The 18,881-nt window shown below is 37.7% G+C and overlaps 1 protein-coding gene across 6 annotated transcripts in view; it reads left to right on the forward strand.

Moving 5' to 3' along the window:
• The window catches only part of DGKB (diacylglycerol kinase beta), a gene marked incomplete at both ends in the record, with an annotated part of 637,756 nt that overhangs the window by 590,327 nt on the left and 28,548 nt on the right, over nt 1-18,881 (forward strand). For all 6 annotated transcript variants that reach the window (XM_082846621.1, XM_082846623.1, XM_082846625.1 and 3 more), the window contains 2 exons: nt 10,404-10,524; nt 11,604-11,664. In XM_082846621.1, the coding sequence (XP_082702747.1) occupies nt 10,404-10,524; nt 11,604-11,664 (182 nt within the window). The remainder of the gene's footprint in view (nt 1-10,403; nt 10,525-11,603; nt 11,665-18,881) is intronic.

Genomic DNA, 18,881 nt, shown 5'->3' on the forward strand with positions numbered 1-18,881 from the left:
TTCCATTATGAATCTGTTTAGTCCCAAATGCTAGTTTTATTGAATCCTTTGCTAAAAGAAAAAAAAAAATAAGGAAAGAACTGAATATCTGAGTACAGCTCTGAGATTCTACCAAATAATTCAACTCTTTGACCTGATCCCCACCTACTTCAAGCCCAAGAGTATGAATTTGTCAGTCCAGAATGAGTCCCTAGGCTCATTTCCCTTGCATACATGGGTCTGTTTCACACCCAGTGACCTTAGTTAGGTAGCCTACATCAGAGAGAAGTTGAAAATCCTTTTGTAACGTTTGCTCAGTAATATGTATGTACCTTTCCACTGGATGGGTGCATACCTACCAACTTGTCCAACAGAAGCCACTAGTAGGTATTCTTTGAAATGTGAATCTCAGCTATACAAATACTATTTGAGGAATAGAACTTTCTAATAATATTTTTCCAGTGAAATTGATACTCATTCTGCATTTTTACCCAACTAAGAGGAAAAAAATGAATAGGAAGGTTCTGCACAGGAGCTTTAAACTATCGGGTAAAAGTGGCGATCGGTCCAAACACATTAAAATTCTATTTTCCTTTCCAAGTGTTTGCTGCAGATGACCCCCACTGATCTTAAATATATTTCTGTATCTGTAACTGAATAGAGGTTTTCCGTACAGCATGTTCTAATGGCACTCTGGCCTTTAGCCAACAAGGCACTGAATAAGACTATTTTTAAAATACAGAAACTGGGAACAGCTGCAGCAATCAAATTTGATAAAAACAGAGAGGAACTTTGCTTTTTTTTTATGATTTGTCCAAGTTTAGACTTCTTTCATAGAACTGCTTTTGTTCAGTTGTATGAAGGGCTACAAGACCAATACAGTGAAGCCCTTTTAAATAAATAACTTTTAAAAGTATACTACTAAATAGAATAAATTTTCTTTGTACCAAGAGTATCAACACAGTAGTACTTTAAACTATTTTTTAAAAAGAATATATCTCTTATATGAGGAGGTAGGAGAAGAATGAATTATATTCGTAAATTTTGTACTATGAAAGAGGTTTTGGCTTCCACTACCCCCAAAGGCACTCATTGAAAGGGGAGATAAAGTCCTGAGTTTCTCAGTTTGGAAATCTGAAAGTTTACATTTGAACTTCTCTTACATTCTCAAGTGTTGTTAGGGATGAACATACTTTGAATGTTCCATTTCTGCTTTTCATGTTACTATTAGTCATGAATGTTGTTGCTGTATTTCCTAGAAGATGAATTAGTATCAGTGTAGTTCTTTTATAAAGATAAAATGACATGCTTTTTAAAATGTAAAGAAAAACTTTTTCACAGAGACCTTTTGTACTTATTTGAATCCCTCAACATGTCTACAAACAAGGGCTTATTCTTTATTTTTTAAAAATTCAAGCTCTTTGGAAACTTGTCAGTACATGATTAATAAGCTCATGAGGTGAATAGACACTGAAAATCTCCTACACAGTAGTAGGTTACAAGTTCTCTCTTCTAAATGATTTCATGTGTGGAATGGATTTCTCTGCTAACTTTGTAATTGACATGACAAAGGATATTGAATTTCTTATAAGTATTTACAAATGGGATTAATTTAAAAAGGCCATCCAAATAAAACTACTTATGTCAACATTAATTCAATTTAGTAATCCAAGATGTAATATAATTCTTCTTCTGTAGCTATAAAGTCATGAAACAGAATTCTCTTACAGCATAAGAAAGAAAAGAGGGAGGATATGTACAAAACAGAAGAATTCAGGTGTGTTTAAATCTATACTAACTTGTTAACCGGTAGCCTGTTAAAGATGTTGGCCCATCTGTCTATAATCTACCATAAGCCTAAAAGAATGAAAAGCCAAATGAAGCAGTGTCTTCTCTGACTTGAATGAGTCAAGAAGCGTTCATTGGCTTCCCTGGTGGCGCAGTGGTTGGGAGTCCGCCTGCCGATGCAGGGGACATGGGTCCGTGCCCCGGTCCGGGAAGATCCCACATAACGCGGAGCGGCTGGGCCCGTGAGCCATAGCCGCTGAGCCTGCGCATCTGGAGCCTGTGCTCCGCAATAGGAGAGGCCACAACAGTGAGAGGCCCAAGTACCGCAAAAAAAATAAATAAAAAAGAAGCGTTCATCTTTTTTTTTTTTTCTGTTCGTTCATCTTTAAGTGGCGAGGCAATGACGATGTTAAGTGTGTTGTTAGTGCCTGAGGCCATCACAGTTCCTGTCTCAGTCCTGCCCTCGTGCCCTGTCCACAGTTGTGGGGATTGGGGTGGAGTCCTTGCTCCTGCAAAACATTAAAACTCCTTAAACCCACACTGTTCTCATCAGAAACTGGGACTCCTGTTGTGCAGAGCCTTGAACTCAGCAGGTTTTCAAGGGCTTTCTGGCAGGACACCAGATTTCAGAATATAATCCTATATTTTAATCGCTATCAAAAAGTTCCAAAGAAGATTTGGATTTCATTCTATCTAGTTATGTAGCCTCCTTTCTGAAGACAGACTGCCAGAAGAGTAGGATTTACTTCTGACCAGCAGTGCTTTTATGCAAATGGCTTGAGAAAGCACAGTAACCCCAATGTATTAGAGTTCCTCAGTCTCTTGCTAGGGGTATAACATTTATATGTTACCAGGTATAATTGGATATCCAAACCAGCTCTTTTATACAGGATGATTTTTAGTATAAATCACTATTCTTCACAATTATATTTTGTCTTTAATTTATAGCCTTAAGTTTATAAATTAGTTCAAATGTATTACCATGATTTAAAAATTTTACCTTTTCACAAGTGTGTTCCATATTTTGTTGAAATTAAAATAAGGCGACAGTAAATCTATCCTATTATATTCTGTAATACATTTCAATAAAAAACTGGTGTGCATAGTGCTTCTGGAAATTGAATATAAAGATCACATACATAGCCATATGTAAAATAATATTGGCACTACCCTCTACTAAATTGGATTTTAAGTTGTTTTTTAATTGTTGGAACTGCCTAATTCTTTTTTTTTAAAGATGGTAGCCAATTCTTTTTTTTTTTAATTTTATTTATTTATTGGCTGTGTTGGGTCTTCGTTGCTGCGCGCGGGCTTTCTCTAGTTGTGGCGAGCGGGGACCACCCTTCGTTGAGATGGGTGGGCTTCTCGTTGCAGTGGCTTCTCCTGCTGCAGAGCATGGGCTCCAGGCGCGCAGGCTTCAGCAGTTGCGGCGCATGGGCTCAGTAGTTGTGGCTCGCGGGCTCCCGAGCGCAGGCTCAGCAGTTGTGGCGCATGGGCCTAGTTGCTCCACGGCATGTGGGATCCTCCCGGGCCAGGGCTCAAACCCGTGTCCCCTGCATTGGCAGGCAGATTCCTAACCACTGCACCACCAGGGAAACCCTGGAACTGCTTAATTCTTAGGAGAGTAAGGATTGGTTGTGACTTTAGCCCCTTAGCAGGCATCAGTGTTATGATGCAGAATGCCCCTCCAGAAGTTAACTCAGAATTTGCTGACATCAGCCTTCGTACATGGGCACTCGCTTTGTTTAGTGATGGCACTAATATGAGGAGACACATGAAGTAGCTTGGTTTATGGAAGAGGGCAGGGGAGGCATGGTGCTGTGAAAACATCCCCTCACACACTAATGGCTCATTCACACAGAAAACAAGCGACAGCCTTCACTCCCTCCACCAAGCTTAACGAGAACAAACCGACTCAAGATCCCAGAAGCAGCAGTGTTCAGATTCACTGCTAGCTTGTGCTCATGAACTGTCTGCTTACATTTACTGATAATCCCCGTTGCCAGTTGTAATAGACTGCTGTGGGAAGTCTTTAAGCTGGCTCTTTATGGCCTTGTGAATGAAATGCGTACGATTTCTTGGGTTGTGTGTCCTGAGGTGAAGGTCATCCTTCAAGTACGCCATAACAAAGTGATTGCAGGCCCTGCAACTACTTTGGTCACAATAGAGAGGTGTTGACAGTACGCCACACTATGATTTCTGGTCTTTACTTTTTTTTTGGATCCATTTAGGGAAGTTCAGAATTTTAGAATGAAAATACACGAAGTTATAGTCAGCTCTAGCTGGTTGTTTTTAAAAAACAGATGGCTTTAAAAGAGATGATGAAATCTATTCTTTAGAAGTCATTTTTAAAGTCAGGCATGTGATTCCGCTGTACATATATTTATGTATATACCTTAACTCCTTATTTTTTCAGATTTCAGCAAAGAATGGGATATTTCACACTGCTAGATTTTCATAACTCTCTTTAATCCGTTTGTGTACTACATTCTAAACTTTTTCGTTTTTATTTTCTGACTACTTTGGATAGAAGTCCTTTCAAAAAGTATTTTGTGTTTCTCAGCCTTCTTATAGACTCTTCACAGTATAATTCACACACATGACCTGGAGTAGCATTGTGAATGAGAGTTTTATACTGTATTATAATTTGGTGACAGCATCTGAAATGATTTACTGATGGGATTATTAATGGTACCATTTTAAGGTATCACATATTTCTTTGTAGTATTTTTTCTTTCAACTACTGATAACATTTAATTGGTTACTTCTTACTGTGGTCAATATGTACAATAACATGGATTTTGGAGTCAAGAAACCTAGCTGGAAAACCAGATTTTCAACTATGTGTGAAGACTTGAACTGGTAACATAGTTTCCTCATCAATAAAATGGGGAGAATAATACCAGCCTCAAGGAACTATTGGGAGTCTTAAATGGAAAAAATGCCTGTAAATCCCTTAGAAGAGAGCCTGCTCATAGTAGGCGTACCATATATATAATCTCCATTTTCTTGATAGACCTGTAATTGTATAGTAGGTTCCCTGAGGTGCTAAAATTTTGCTTTAAATATACTTGTACTGTGAAACACAGAGTTCATATTAATACATTTTTGCTTATCTCTGTCCACTCGCGCCCTTTGCTAATTGCATTTTCTAATTTTTGGAGGTAGGGGAAAATAGCTATTTATGTTCATGGGGAGTACATGTAAATTAAGAATCAATGGGCAGGACTTCCCTGCTGGCGCAGTGGTTGGGAGCCTGGCTGCCAATGCAGGGGACACGGGTTCGAGCCCTGGTCCGGGAAGATCGTGGAGCAGCTGGGCCCGTGAGCCGCAGCTGCCGGTCCTGCACTCTAGAGCCGGAGAGCCGTAGCTGCTGAAGCCCGCACGCCCAGATCCCATGCTCTGCAGCAAGAGAAGCCACCGCAATGAGAAGCCCGCGCACCACAAGGAAGAGTAGTCCCCGCTCGCCGCAGCTAGAGAAAGCCTGCACCCAGCAACAAAGACCCAACGCAGCCAAAAATAAATAAATAAATTTATTAAAAAAAAAAATCAACGGGCAATAGATGGACATGTTAGAAAAGAATCCTTGAAGCATTTGCTTTGATGGAGGAATTTCATACATCCCTTGGCTTTTTAAAAGTTTATTCTGGATCCTCAGGCATGTTTCAAATGTCTGCTAGATAAAACGAGCATCACTGGAAGGCATATAATCTACCCACCATCAGAAGGTACAACTCTACAGCTAGCTTCGTCTCGCCCTGGCCAAATAAGGACTTAATTGTTGGTGATACAATTAGCAATTTAGGTGATGACAAAATGTCCTTGCTGAGTCAATGAGTGTGCCCCAGGACATAGCTGCCCCCTGTGTTGCAGTATGTTGCTGGACACCATGCATGAAGGAGTATGTCCTGCCCTGCCTCCACCCCATTCCTCTCCCTTCAGTACACACTATGTTCAACGAGATGCCAAAATGCTACAACCCACATTCAGTCTGTGTTCGTAATGCATCCTCTTCTGTTCCCTACATATGGCAGTCTGAAACAATTACATAATGAGACATATTATCAGGGTATAACTGTCAAAAATGAAGAGCCTAAGCTACGAATAAATATTATCCATTTATTAGCTGTTCTGCTCCTGTGTTCTCAAATCTATACCGCACCCCTGACTTTCAGATTTTACGTTTCATACCCCTGATTCCCTGTGTAACAGTAATGCAGCACTTACAATGTTCAGAAAAAGATATACAAAGTCATAAGGCAAATTAAACTCTAAAGTAGAGTTTCTTATCATTTTTGAATTATAGTCCTTTTTGCCAGTCTGGTGAAATCTACTGACTCTCAGAGTAATGTTTTTAAATTCACAAAAGAATATGCAGGATTACAAAGGAAATCAATTATATTGAAATGTTAAGATTTTGATTTAGTAATATATGTGCTTCTTTTAAAAATATTTTTATTGGAGTATAGTTGATTTACAGTGGTATACAGCAAAATGAATCAGTTATACATATACATATATCCACTCTTTTTTAGATTTTTTTCCCATATTAATAAATTACCTTTAGAAATCTGGGAGGGGCTCAATAATTATTAAGGTGTCAGTAAAGATTACTATAAATAGAATTTTGAAATATTGCAACAACTGTAATGTGATATGGAAATATCTATGGTATCTGTCAGTGACAAAGTCAGAGATATTTCTACTACGACTATGGTTTCTTGCCTAAATTTATAATTGAAAGAAGTGCTTAATTTCAATTACATGTTAGTGAAAAAGTTACATTCTTCTGCATTCAGAGTCACTGACCCGTGTTAAGAATCTTGCTCTACTATATGCCAGTTTTGCTTATTTCATTAAGTTTCTTCCCTCTGAAGTACCTCTTCTAGACTCTCTATTTTAAATATGAAAATACCAAATTTGGCAGATTCTGTTGCCTCTGTTGTACCCCTGGAGCAATTTGGAAAGATATGCTAACTCTTTCAGGAACGTACTATTTTTCCCCTTCAGAAGTATATCTCATATCATTAATTGATCAAAAGCACTATGTTCCTTGGAATAGACACACTTCCCAATATCAGGAGGTCAGGCTTTCTCAGTGCTCAGCGGATGACTCCCCCAGGGGGAGCTCTCACCTGCATCTCCTGGCCCAGATGCAACTTCTGCCTTCCTACCTATGATTCTACTTTCACACGCAAGAAAGCCAACCAGATGCAATGACTGAGCGTAATGCTGAATGTGAAGCTGCTCTAGTTTCTTTTGTAACCGAGTTATTTAGAAACTTTGGTATTACATGATTGATAACAAACTGATTATAAGAAACCTCACAGTACATGAGCGTGGTGAGATGCCATGGTTGAGAGCAGCTCTTTTACGCACCAGTACACACACTGAGGAATGAGTGCTCGGACATTATGTCTTTCAGGCCACTCACTGTGATGCCATTAGGATTTATAGTGGCAGTACTAAAGTGAAAAACTCAGTGGCCCAAAATAGTTAATGTTTTCTTAAGCAGAGTTTGGCTCTTTCTCTCTAAAGGTCCAAATAATAAATATTGCAGGTTTTCTGGGCCATGTGATTTCTGCTGCAGCCACTCTCTTCTGCCATTGTAGTGTGAAAGCAGACATAGACACAACCTAAACGAATGAGTGGCTGTGTCCCAATAAAAACTAATTTGTGAATGGTGACATTTGAATTTAATGTATCTTCAGATGTCACAATATGTCATTTAAATTTTTTTTTCCATTTGTAAACATGTAAAAACCATTCTTGCAAGCCATACAAAAACAGGCAGTGGTCTGGATTCGGTTCATGGGCTGTAGTTCACTACTCCTACTTTTAAGTATGAAAGCAATAGCCAGGTAGCAGACCAATTAAGGAGGTGAATCTGGTTGGTTATGACATCCCAAGGGACCTGCACTTAAAGTGAATTTTAGCTAGAATGTGACGTGAGGAAGTCTTTGATGTTTCTAGATGATACCGCATGTAGAAACAGAATTCAAAATTATATAGAAATTATCTTTGTCTGAAGTCAGTCAGGACCCTGACCTCAAAGACAGTATGTAAGAGGCAGCAATTGTACACAGACGTTGCAGGCTTCTGTATAAAAAAATGTCAGTGTTTATGGGAGCAAATTTATGTAGCACAAATTAGAATTTCTTTTTTTTCTGAGCACTTAATTAGAAGGAATATGGTATTTATTTACTTTGACCAGAAGCTAGTAAATAGACCACCATTTCTCTACAGTTCTTTGTGTTAGCAAGAACATGAAAGTTTGAAAGCCTAGGTCTTCTAAATCTGTAAGAAATGTCTTCGTTACCAATTATTAATGGTAGAATTGATTTTCATGGCATTTTTGCAGGGAGAAAAACAAAGACAAATTAAAAGAAAGAAAAAAATCAGAAGGAGGGTGGTAGACAGTAGCAATATGGTGTGGGTGTAGACAATCCCTGTGATTCATGGAGAAGTTAGGGCTTATACAGATTAACTCTCTTGTGAGAAAGTATTTCATTTCTTGTAGAATAGTTTCCATCAACCAGATCCTTACAGAAATCAGCATAACATTTCACCTATCAAGCAGTGGAAAATATATAATACTAAATATGAACTTCACTTCTGTGGTGGTTGTTGTTTTATAAATATCACCAGACACACATCTGGGGTTTTAGTGCTTGCCACAGTGCAGTTTGCTGGTTGACATGTATCTAAAAAATGCGTATATTAACACCCAGGCTATAGAGCCAAGCACATTTTAGTGCCGGCTACAGCTGAAAGAATATGTTTCCATTCCTTGTCCATCTGTTCTTGGCAACATAAATTTAAACTAGAAACACAGAATAAGTTTCATGAGAAGTAAGTCTAAATAGGGTTTAGAACAGCAAGGTGAATGTTCTCGGTTATTAGGACTTGTTAACATTTGATCTGGTAGCTGAATGATCGTGTCCACGTGAAGAAATCTCATGCTGCAGCTAGAGCTTAAAGTTTAAAAAATAATAGTTTTTTTTAAGTCAGTTCTCTTCAAAAAAAAAATACAGTGGATTGGTTACACTTTTTGTTTTCAGGGCCTATATAAAATTTGCCAAAGATCATGGGCCTAGCAAACTTTGAGATTTCAAAGTGCTATTCACCACACATTTGAACAACGCTGAAAATATATCATTTATTTCTCTGAACTTCGTGCTCAAATGGATTCATTAGTGGGGAATGAGGGCTTTCTGTACAAAATGGAGTACATACAACACACACATGCTGGTTTTTCTTCAAGTCCACCCTCAGCTACGACTAGCTATTACATGGTTATCTGTATAATCATCATGCCCTACCCTGTGCCACTCTATGCCACCCCCTGCAGCTTTTGTTGCTGCTAAAACAATACTAAACAATTTATTGACATTTGAAAATACATGGGATTACATGAAAATATCAGTATAGAAAAGGATCATATATGTGCATCTAGAATGTTACCTTCAAATCAAGGGTTCAGGCGTTCTGAGCCAAATAAGTAAGCGAGGGGCTGTGTGCTGAGACCGCGCTCTGTTGGCTTTTACTGACGTTAGTACTTCCTCTGCTTTCCCACTGAGTGAAAGTCTTCAGGTTGAAAAGGGACTTTGGAGCTCACACAGAACACTCTCACTCCCTAAATGAGAAATACTTCTATAAGTTTTAAAAGTATCTCTCTTTGGTATGGCTCATTTATCAAATACAGCATTGTGGTTAGGCCTCAGAGTGATTGGATTCAAATTTTGTCTCTGTCACTTCCTATGTATGTTAATATGAATAAATTAACTTCTCTAATTTTTAGCTTCTCTCTCTGTTAATTCTAATAATCATATTTGTCTTAAACTGGTTTTGCGGGGGGAGCCAGTAAGGTGATATACAGAGAGTGACTAATCCAGTGACAGGCACTTAGGAAACAGTCAACAAGCAATATGTAATACTATTAGCCTCTTTTTACTGTCCTCTGGTAAAAAAAAAAAATTATGATTGTATTGTGCTAATTATCAAACCTACTCCCAAGTAGAATTTGGTAGCACATTCCTTATCATAAAAAAAAAAAATTTCTTTTTTTCAAATTCAAGAAAAACTTGACATCCTGCTCAAGTTTACCTATGACTTTGGACGAGTCACTCAATGATTTAGGGCCTCAAGTCTTATCTTTAAATTGAGAAACTTTAATTCCATGATCTCTAAGGTCTTTTTTTCGAGTAATTTAACAAAATCATGTTTGACAGCATATCCTCATACTTTATTTATAGTATTGAAATGTGTATTTGCTGCCGCCAAATGTCTGCTGTGGGATGTAAAACGTTCCATATATACATGTGGAATAACGTTAAGTTTGTTGATGTTAAAAACTACTGGTATATTTTTTGGCATTATTTGGCTCAGAATCCATTCTTCCCGTTTTGTTTTAGAATAAGCTGACAGCACATCTTTTCCCACAGCACCTCAGGGTCTGGTTAAACTGAGAGTTTCAAAAGTAGGCCATCTTGTCGTTACTTTTAGTAGAGTATCCAAGACAGAGAAGCTTTCTTTGTGAAGTAGCTTTCATTTTTCATTTCCATAACATCTAATGACATGAAATTGTGCACATATGCATATGCACTGTAATTTACAAGGTTTCTGTTTTCTTTCAGATCTGAGCGATCAGCTGCTGGAGGTGGTTGGCTTGGAAGGAGCTATGGAGATGGGGCAAATATACACAGGACTGAAAAGTGCTGGGCGGCGGCTGGCTCAGTGCTCCTCTGTGGTCATCAGGTAGCTCTTTCTCTATAATTGAGAAAGGAGGTTGACATGGCATAACTACAAATTAATTAAAGCCATACAAGACTCTGATAACCATGTTTGTTTTATCTGTGCCTCAAGTGATCAGTGATTAATTGCTGATATATTTCAAAATAATGAAAATGACAGTATTTACAAAGTGTTGGTTCACTGTTACTTACCATGTCCATTGGAATTTGATTCTCTTTTGTTGAGACCGTGGATACAATTCTAACATACAAATTCTACCCCCTCTAATCTGGCTCACACTCAGTTTAATTTACTGAAGCATCAAAGTATCTACTAGGCAAATTACCCAATGAAAACACTCTTGACGCACCATTAACTTACATTCTTTCATGGACTAAAGTCTACCATTGCTTCTATAAATTAAATAATGGATTATTATAAAGTAAGATTTTATATGTGTATTACATTTAAATCTTTACAAAAAACATTTTTTTCAAAATTTTACCTATAGAGAAAAGGTCTATTTTTACCCTAACATAAAACCACAGATTATAGCACAGATATAATTGGTGTTATATATATGAAAGTGTTGATACTGGAAAATCTGAGATGTCAAACACTTTTTCTCCACATTTACAATGTGGGTTTGCATGAAAACAAGGGAGGCCCTTTTGGCTGTAGGAATTCTGATTGTGGCATTAAACATAAACACTACATTTGTCTTTTGGCATCCAGAATTTTTGTTTATATCACGACAGTTACCAGGAAACTCTTAACATTCCTGTAACTAAGACACCTTTCAAAGTATTCATTAATAGTCAAGAGTTGAAGTTCCAGGACTTCCCTGGTGGTCCAGTGGTTAAGACTCCGAGCTTCCAGTGCAGGGGGTGCGGGTTTGATCCCTGGTTGGGAAACTAAGATCCCACATGACACGTGGTGTGGCCAAAAAAAAAAGTTGAAGTTCCTTTCAAAGAGATGACTTGAGTGCAGAGCCCAGTTGTTACCATCTTTGCGTTCCCTGGTCTCATAATTTTTTATGGGACATATAGTCTGTTGTATCAAGTATTTCCATGTTAAACTTAAAATGAAATATTTTTCCCCAGGACTAGCAAGTCTCTGCCAATGCAGATCGATGGGGAACCATGGATGCAGACCCCATGCACCGTGAGTACAGAGTAATTAAAATGCTGTCACTTTCAATTTTGCTTCCCAGATACTATATATTCCCATAACTAACTAATCACATACTCCTATAAGTAAATAATCACAATACCTAAGCTTTGGACCTATCACCCAGTACCGTTTTTTTTTTTTTTTTTTTTTTTTTGGCAATGATTAGCATTTGAATGTTTGTGTTAGCGAAAGTATAATCTTTGGATACCGTAGATCAATTATAAACTCTGGAACTAAGCAAAATTGATAAAGTTTCTCTTAACCTTTCTTGTACTTATTTCAGAACAACTTATAAGAAAAATATTTATGGGATCGTCAAACATAATTCTCCCTGAATTTATTACCCATCTGTTCTTTTGCCTCCACTTGGGGATTTGAGGTCTTCCTTCTCTATAGAAAAACGACCATTGTAGTTGTTCTCTGCATACTGAGATATTATTTCACTCAGACATTTAGATCTCCCTAAATTTCATTTGTATAGTGAACATTTTATTGCATTTCAATAATATGCTAGACACTTCTCTTGGCACTAAGAATAGAAACCTGATCAATAATATACATCATGATCAATAATAAAACATAGGAATAATAGAACATGGAATAGAATGTATTCAGTAATATAATTGTCCTCAAGGAACTTACATTCTGATAATAGGAGATTAAATAAATTAATAAATATAAACAGGCGCATAATAAATATAACTTTTGATTACTAGCGTTATGAAAAATGACAGAGAGGAACTGGATGGAGTATGAAGAGTACTACTTTATTTTTTTAGTTTTATTTTTTTTTTTTTGCGGTACGCGGGCCTCTCACTGTTGTGGCCTCTCCCGTTGTGGAGCACAGGCTCTGGACGCGCAGGCTCAGCGGCCATGGCTCACGGGCCCAGCCGCACATGGGGTCTTCCCGGACCGGGGAACGAACGCGTGTCCCCTGCATCGGCAGGCAGACTCTCAACCACTGCGCCACCAGGGAAGCCCGAAGAGTACTACTTTAGACAAGTGAGTCTGGGAGCCCTTTTTGAAAGGAGGGTCAAAAGCTCAGTATGTTAAACAGTAAGAAGGATGACGGAACGACAATTTTTAGAGGTAGGGTGAGAGTGTAAGAGGTAAAGTAGAAAAGATGGGCAGGGGACAGATCAAGTAGAAAAAATGATGGTAAAGAATTAGCATCTGATTCTAAGTGCAGTAGGAAACTATTGAGAGATTTAAGTATCATCTGGTTTACATGTTTAAAGTTCACCTTAGCTGCTATGTGGAGAATGGATTGTACTGAGTAGCAGCTGGGAGACGGGGTTTATCAGAGTGGTCTGGGCTTCGGCAGCGGAAGCGGCCAGGAAGTGGGTGGATTTGAGCTACACTGTGGAGGTGAAACAGGGAGAAGTTGTTAATGAGTTCCCTTTGTGATGAGGGATTGGAATGAGGGAAAGGGATGAATGGAGGGTAGCTGTTATCTGTGAATGAGGGTACCATTTACTCCGTGGTTAAAATTGGGAGGGGGAAGTGTTTAGGGAGTGACAAGGTTCTTTTTTTTTTTTTAATTTTTTTTTTAGAGGTAGGTAGGTCTTAATCTTAGATTAATACAAGCATTGTGCTAAGTGCTGGTGTTAACATGGTTGCAGGTGAGTGGTGTTGGGGGTTTTTGGAGAAATAATTGACATACAACATTATATTAGTATTCATTAAATATTCACACAAACTCTAAATAACGGATATCACCATTTTTCAGATGGAGAAAACTGAGTCATTAGGAGGTCAGATAACTTACTCAAGGTCAGGTATGTAGCACATAATGGAACTCAAACCCAGGACTCTGATTACAGCCCGTTCTCTTAACCACTAGTTAGCTACCAATTTCAAAGAGCGCAGCTTAGCATATAATATGGGAGTCTTAATTTTTACCTTTCTGTTGGTTTTACTCTGAAGCGTTTGGCTCAATCTTTGTGTACAGCACATAAATATGACTTTTTGTTTACTCCTGGTATATTCCTTTAGCTAATTGAACCCTAAGTTTGTGAAATCCATTAATTATGTAATAATAATGTAAGACAAACTTGTCAAAAAATCTTTCAAAAATGACTACTTCCTATGCCTACTGCCATCTCTGTACTTGGTTCCAAATATCCTTTAAAAAAATTCCTGTTCCTCCTTTTACTAGCATGTATATATTTACATCTTGTTTTTCTTCACTCTCCCAGTGACATTTCTGAGTTCACGTTTACACTCACATGGATATTAAAGGTCTTGTTATTGTTGTTTCCAGTGGTGGTGATGATGTGCTGATGGTAAAGATTAGGATGATGGTGCTAGGGGTAACATCACGATGGTGATGGTGGAAAAAGTGGTGAAACTTATGGTGATGGTAGTTCTGATGATGCTGGTGGTGGTGGTGATGGTGGTGATGGTGGTAATGATGAACTGGTAGAGTTGCTGTCACTGATGGTAGTCACAGTGGTGGTGGTGATTGTGGTCATGTTGCAGGATGGTAGTGGCAGTGGTAGAAGCAGTATTCTTGTCTTAATGAAAGGTCACTTTTCTTCAGCCTGGGTCACAAAAGAATAAATGAAAGACAGTGAAACAGAACACCTTCCATGAGTACTTTGCATTCCTTTGGACTCTTCTCAGGGAGAAGGGAAATTTAGTCCCTGTGCCATGTTTTAAATCAAGAAGGATTAATGGCAATAAAAATATCTAACATTTATTAAGCTTTTAGTTTGTGCCACATAGTTTGAGACACTTGACCTGTATTGACAAATTTAATTCTCACAGAAATCCTATAATAAGCTTCATTTTGTGGATGAAGCAACTGAGGCAGACAAAGGTTAAATAGTTTGCCTGATTCTACCCAGATAGTAAGTGGCAGAGTAGAACTTGAAACGCATGTAGCCTGGCTCCACTGTCTGCACTCTTCATGGCTACTCCCCACCCTGGATCCCCACCTGAGAAGGCCCCAGGCCATCCCCTGTGACCCTCCGCTCCAGAGTATGACCTTTGATAAATCACTTACTGCCTCTCCCTGGCTTTAAAAAGTCTTTATCTATTAAAATGTAATTAGTGCATTATAATTCTTGTAGCTTATTTCACACAAGCTCTTCTAATGACTCTTTTGTTAACTTTTCTCTCAGCGAGTAACAGGATATTCGTTTCACCTATTAATTATCATGATCTAAACAATTGTAAAGTTACTAATTTTTATATAACGACTATTTTGTTTTCTCTCCGTGTAAACTCTCTTATTCATTTAAAACACTTATTGCAGTCAACACAGTGGACCAAGAACTGTACTAGACTACGGCTCATTATTGTTATTTCACATTCTGGCCTACTCTTCTTTTCCTAGAACCACATGGAGATCTGAACTTTAAATTTCACTTTAACTAAAGAGAGTATTTAGTATTCATAGTGTTGGTATGGTTGAACTTAAGAGTGTTCTTTGCTTCAACTGAATAACACGTTTCTCTTACAGAACATAAAAATGGTAGAATGTTAAAATTCTTCGCTGAATTTAAATATCCATAAGCTGATACTCAATTTATGAAGAAATTGCTCTAGATATAATTTTAGAGCACAGCAGAAGTTCTGCTTTTCTTTAAGTGGAATATATAAAACAGAAGATCATGTGATGAGTGGGTCTTGATTCTTACATCAGTTAATATTTTTTTAAGAATCAGAGTAATATAAATTCTGAAGATAGGTGTGTTGATGGTTGCACGACAGTGTGAGTGTACTTATGCCATTGAACTGTATACTTAAAAATGGTTAAAATGGTAAATTCTATGTTACATATATTGTATCACAATAAAAAAAGTAATTGAAAAAAAAATGAGATAATATTTACTTACAAATTTCACTAATCCTAAGTTCCAATTACCAGGAAAAACAAAAAGCTTAAAACTGTCTCTTCACATGTTGTAATTATTTTTAGGACCTTTTAAATTATCTCACTATAAAGTAGTCAACAGAAACTTGTTAGAGACTCCTTTGTTCACAGTTTTGTAATAGTCACTGAGTTAACAGAGGATGGATTTTAGCCATTTAACAGTTAGCTATGTTAATAAGCATAACAAACTAAAGACACAATTAATTCTAGAAGACATTGTATTGAAACAGTTCATGAAGAGCCTTTCTTTAGGGTGGACTTCAGAGCCTAACTATATTCCCCTTCCTATCTTCCTCCCCATTTCTTCCTCCTGACCACTTCAAACATACTGACTCTGTTGTCCATATGTTCCCATTGTGGGGAGAAAAAAAATGAACAGCTTAGGGGGGAGACAAGGAAGAGCAGTAATATAGGGGAGGTCAGTCGGTCAGATTTCATTTTGTATCTGCACACCCAGCCCTCCCACCCCAATTTATTCTGAGTGATGGGTGTCTAGTAAAGTTTCATTAAGTGAGGAGTGACCATGCTAAGCCTCTGATTCAGTGTAACCAAAATGAACGCATCACGTACCTCCTTCCATCTCCTCCCCATCCACCATATAATGACCTTTTTCTTACAATTCCAAAATTCCTGCTCCTCCCTTTACCATATTGAGTTAGTAGAGCCCAGTGTTTCCTAAGCTAGAAATCTGAGAGTCGTCCTGTACTTCTCTCCATACCCTAAAATTCACTAACTGTGCCCACTTGATAATATGGCATATTTCTGGACTCTTTTCTTTTCATCCCTACCACCATTGTCCTAGATTTGGCTCATTTCATTTCTCCTCACTCTCAGCAATAGTGACATCAATCTTTCCCCATCCCCATTTTTTTTTTTTTTCTATTTAGATCCATCCTTCACTTTTCTACCAAAACGATCACTAGAAAATGCTAATCTCACCATGACACTCTTCCAATTAGAACATTTAATTACTTTCTATCTGATAAAATATAGTTTGAATCGGGCTTCCTGTTTCACTGCTGTCATCACTTACTTCTTTTTCATATTTTCATATACTTTCCTCTTGCCCAAATAAACCTTTCTCCTTCTTTAGTTGAGTTACACAGCTCATTTTTTGAGATTCATTTCATGCTGCCACTCCTCCATAAATTCTGTTTCGAATATCACCGATCCCTTCACTCTATCCTGTCCCTGACCCCAACTAGTCTAAAAGCGCAGCCCCAGTGCTTCATAGCTTTATCAAAGAACTAACTACGTTAAATTGAAGTTATCGGCTTTTCTGACTAGCTTCTGGGTAGACGTAAGCTTATTAAGGTCAGGCACTATGATTTTAGTCATCCCTGTACCTGCAGAGCATAGCACTGTGCCTCACACGTCATTAGGCTGCCAACACCATGTGCATTTTGAATTCGTGAGTTTCTTAAATAATTCTTGGGGTAGTATAATAATTTTAAAAACTGCTTTCTACTAAATCTTTCACTGAACATAATGTAGGTTGGCTAGCAATTCATTCACATATTTTTCATATATACATACATGTAAAAGTTATTTTGAGTTATCTTTATTCATTACATTCGCAAAGCAAAGAATTTTGAATGTATCGAAGAAGAAATACTTTCTCAACCTTAAAAGATGTAATCTTTCTGTTTCCTGAAATAGGACGATTGAACTTTTACACACTGTATAGGCTACATTCTGTTAATACACTGAAATATTAATAGTCATGTACTAGTTATTACTTGTGTTATTTTTATGAAAAGTAATGCCAAACAGGTTGTAATGCAGTATCACTCTGGGTGCTTTGTCTATGATTAAGTCAGAAAGGATTCCTGAAACTTTCTTCCACATGTTAGAGAATGGGAGGGACGTCACAAACAGATCATAAGCTAAATGGTGAAATGACCACAGGTAAAATATGAAAGTGATAGCTGAAGTCAAGGCAACTTCTGGAAGGCATTTACATGTGTTTTGGTCTCTCTTTGCCTGTTTTAAATACCTTCCTTGGTATAATGCTTCTCAGGACTCTGACCCACTTGCCCAGTCTCAGCCTCTAGTATTAAATACCTTCAACACTCAACTCAGCCCTGAGCTGGTAATTAGCCAATCCCCGCCAAGCCTGGTAGTCTTACTGCTTTAAGTGTGATCCCTAGTATTCTTGGAACAGATACTTGGTCATTTAGTGCCCTAAGAGCCACTGCCTCCTTCAGTCCCCATTTCCACTGAGTGGACCATTCTATAAGATGCTGCTTTCTGACTTGCATGCCACTTTGCGTCTCTGGCTCTAGCTTCTAGTTGATTCACACATCGGCTAGTTGCCTAGCCTTTGCTCGTACCCTCTCTTAGGAAGGCTGGATCTTTTTCCCATGGCCCTAGACACTGCAGTTACTTGGAGTTTATCTTCATTTTGACACTCGTTTTTGCAAAGAGAATATATTCAGCACAGCTTTAAAATGTAAGCTCTTTAAAAAGAGGAACAGTGTTTCAGGGCCTATTAAATTTTTTCTTATGTGTTTGTTGTAATTATTTAAAATAATCATAATTTTAAAGTGTTATTTAATCTTAAATCATTTCCTGAAATACAATTTAATCTCAGGACATTAAGATAGAAAATAAACATTTTATAAATGTAAGATTTTCCAGTCCCAGGAATTTAGTGATATGTAGATGAAGGCTAATTGAATTTACAAAACACTGAGATGTCATTGAGATGTTTGGAAGAAACCATGGTAATAATGCTTAACAATATTTAGCAGCATTTATGATATACTAGTTTCTGTTCTGTACATTCATATTGATTTTTGTTTAATCCTCAAAACAACCCTAAGAAGTCAGTAAAGTTATTATAACTCCCATATCATAAATTAAAAAAACAAAAAAACCTGAAGCAGATAAGCCCAGCAACTTGACCAAGGCCACACAGTTAGAGGTATTCAGTGGGCTCTAATGCCTTTTCCCTTAATTATGATGTTTTGTTGCCTCCCTCAGTGGCTTGTATTAGTAATCAGTTACAACTCTACCATTTATAATAGAATTCAGTTCTTTTTCACCTTATTTACATTTTTTCTCTTTACTTAATACATTATTTTTTGCTTCCCAGTATAGCCAAAGCCATCCATCACATTGCCAGAATTACTGCTGAACAACATAACTATGATCATCTAACTCCCTGATCTCAAAGTTCATTGCCTCCTCATTTCACACAGCGTAGAGTTCAATATCCTTGTCACGGTATTAAATCATTCTCCCAAGGCTTCCATCAGCCAGCCATGCTTCATAGGGACCACTTTCCAAAGGCTTTCTACTCATACTGCTTAATTATGTACCTGCA

The sequence above is a fragment of the Leucopleurus acutus genome (assembly GCF_964270905.1).
Source record: "Leucopleurus acutus genome assembly, chromosome: 9".
In the NCBI taxonomy this organism is placed as follows: Eukaryota; Metazoa; Chordata; class Mammalia; order Artiodactyla; family Delphinidae; genus Leucopleurus; species Leucopleurus acutus.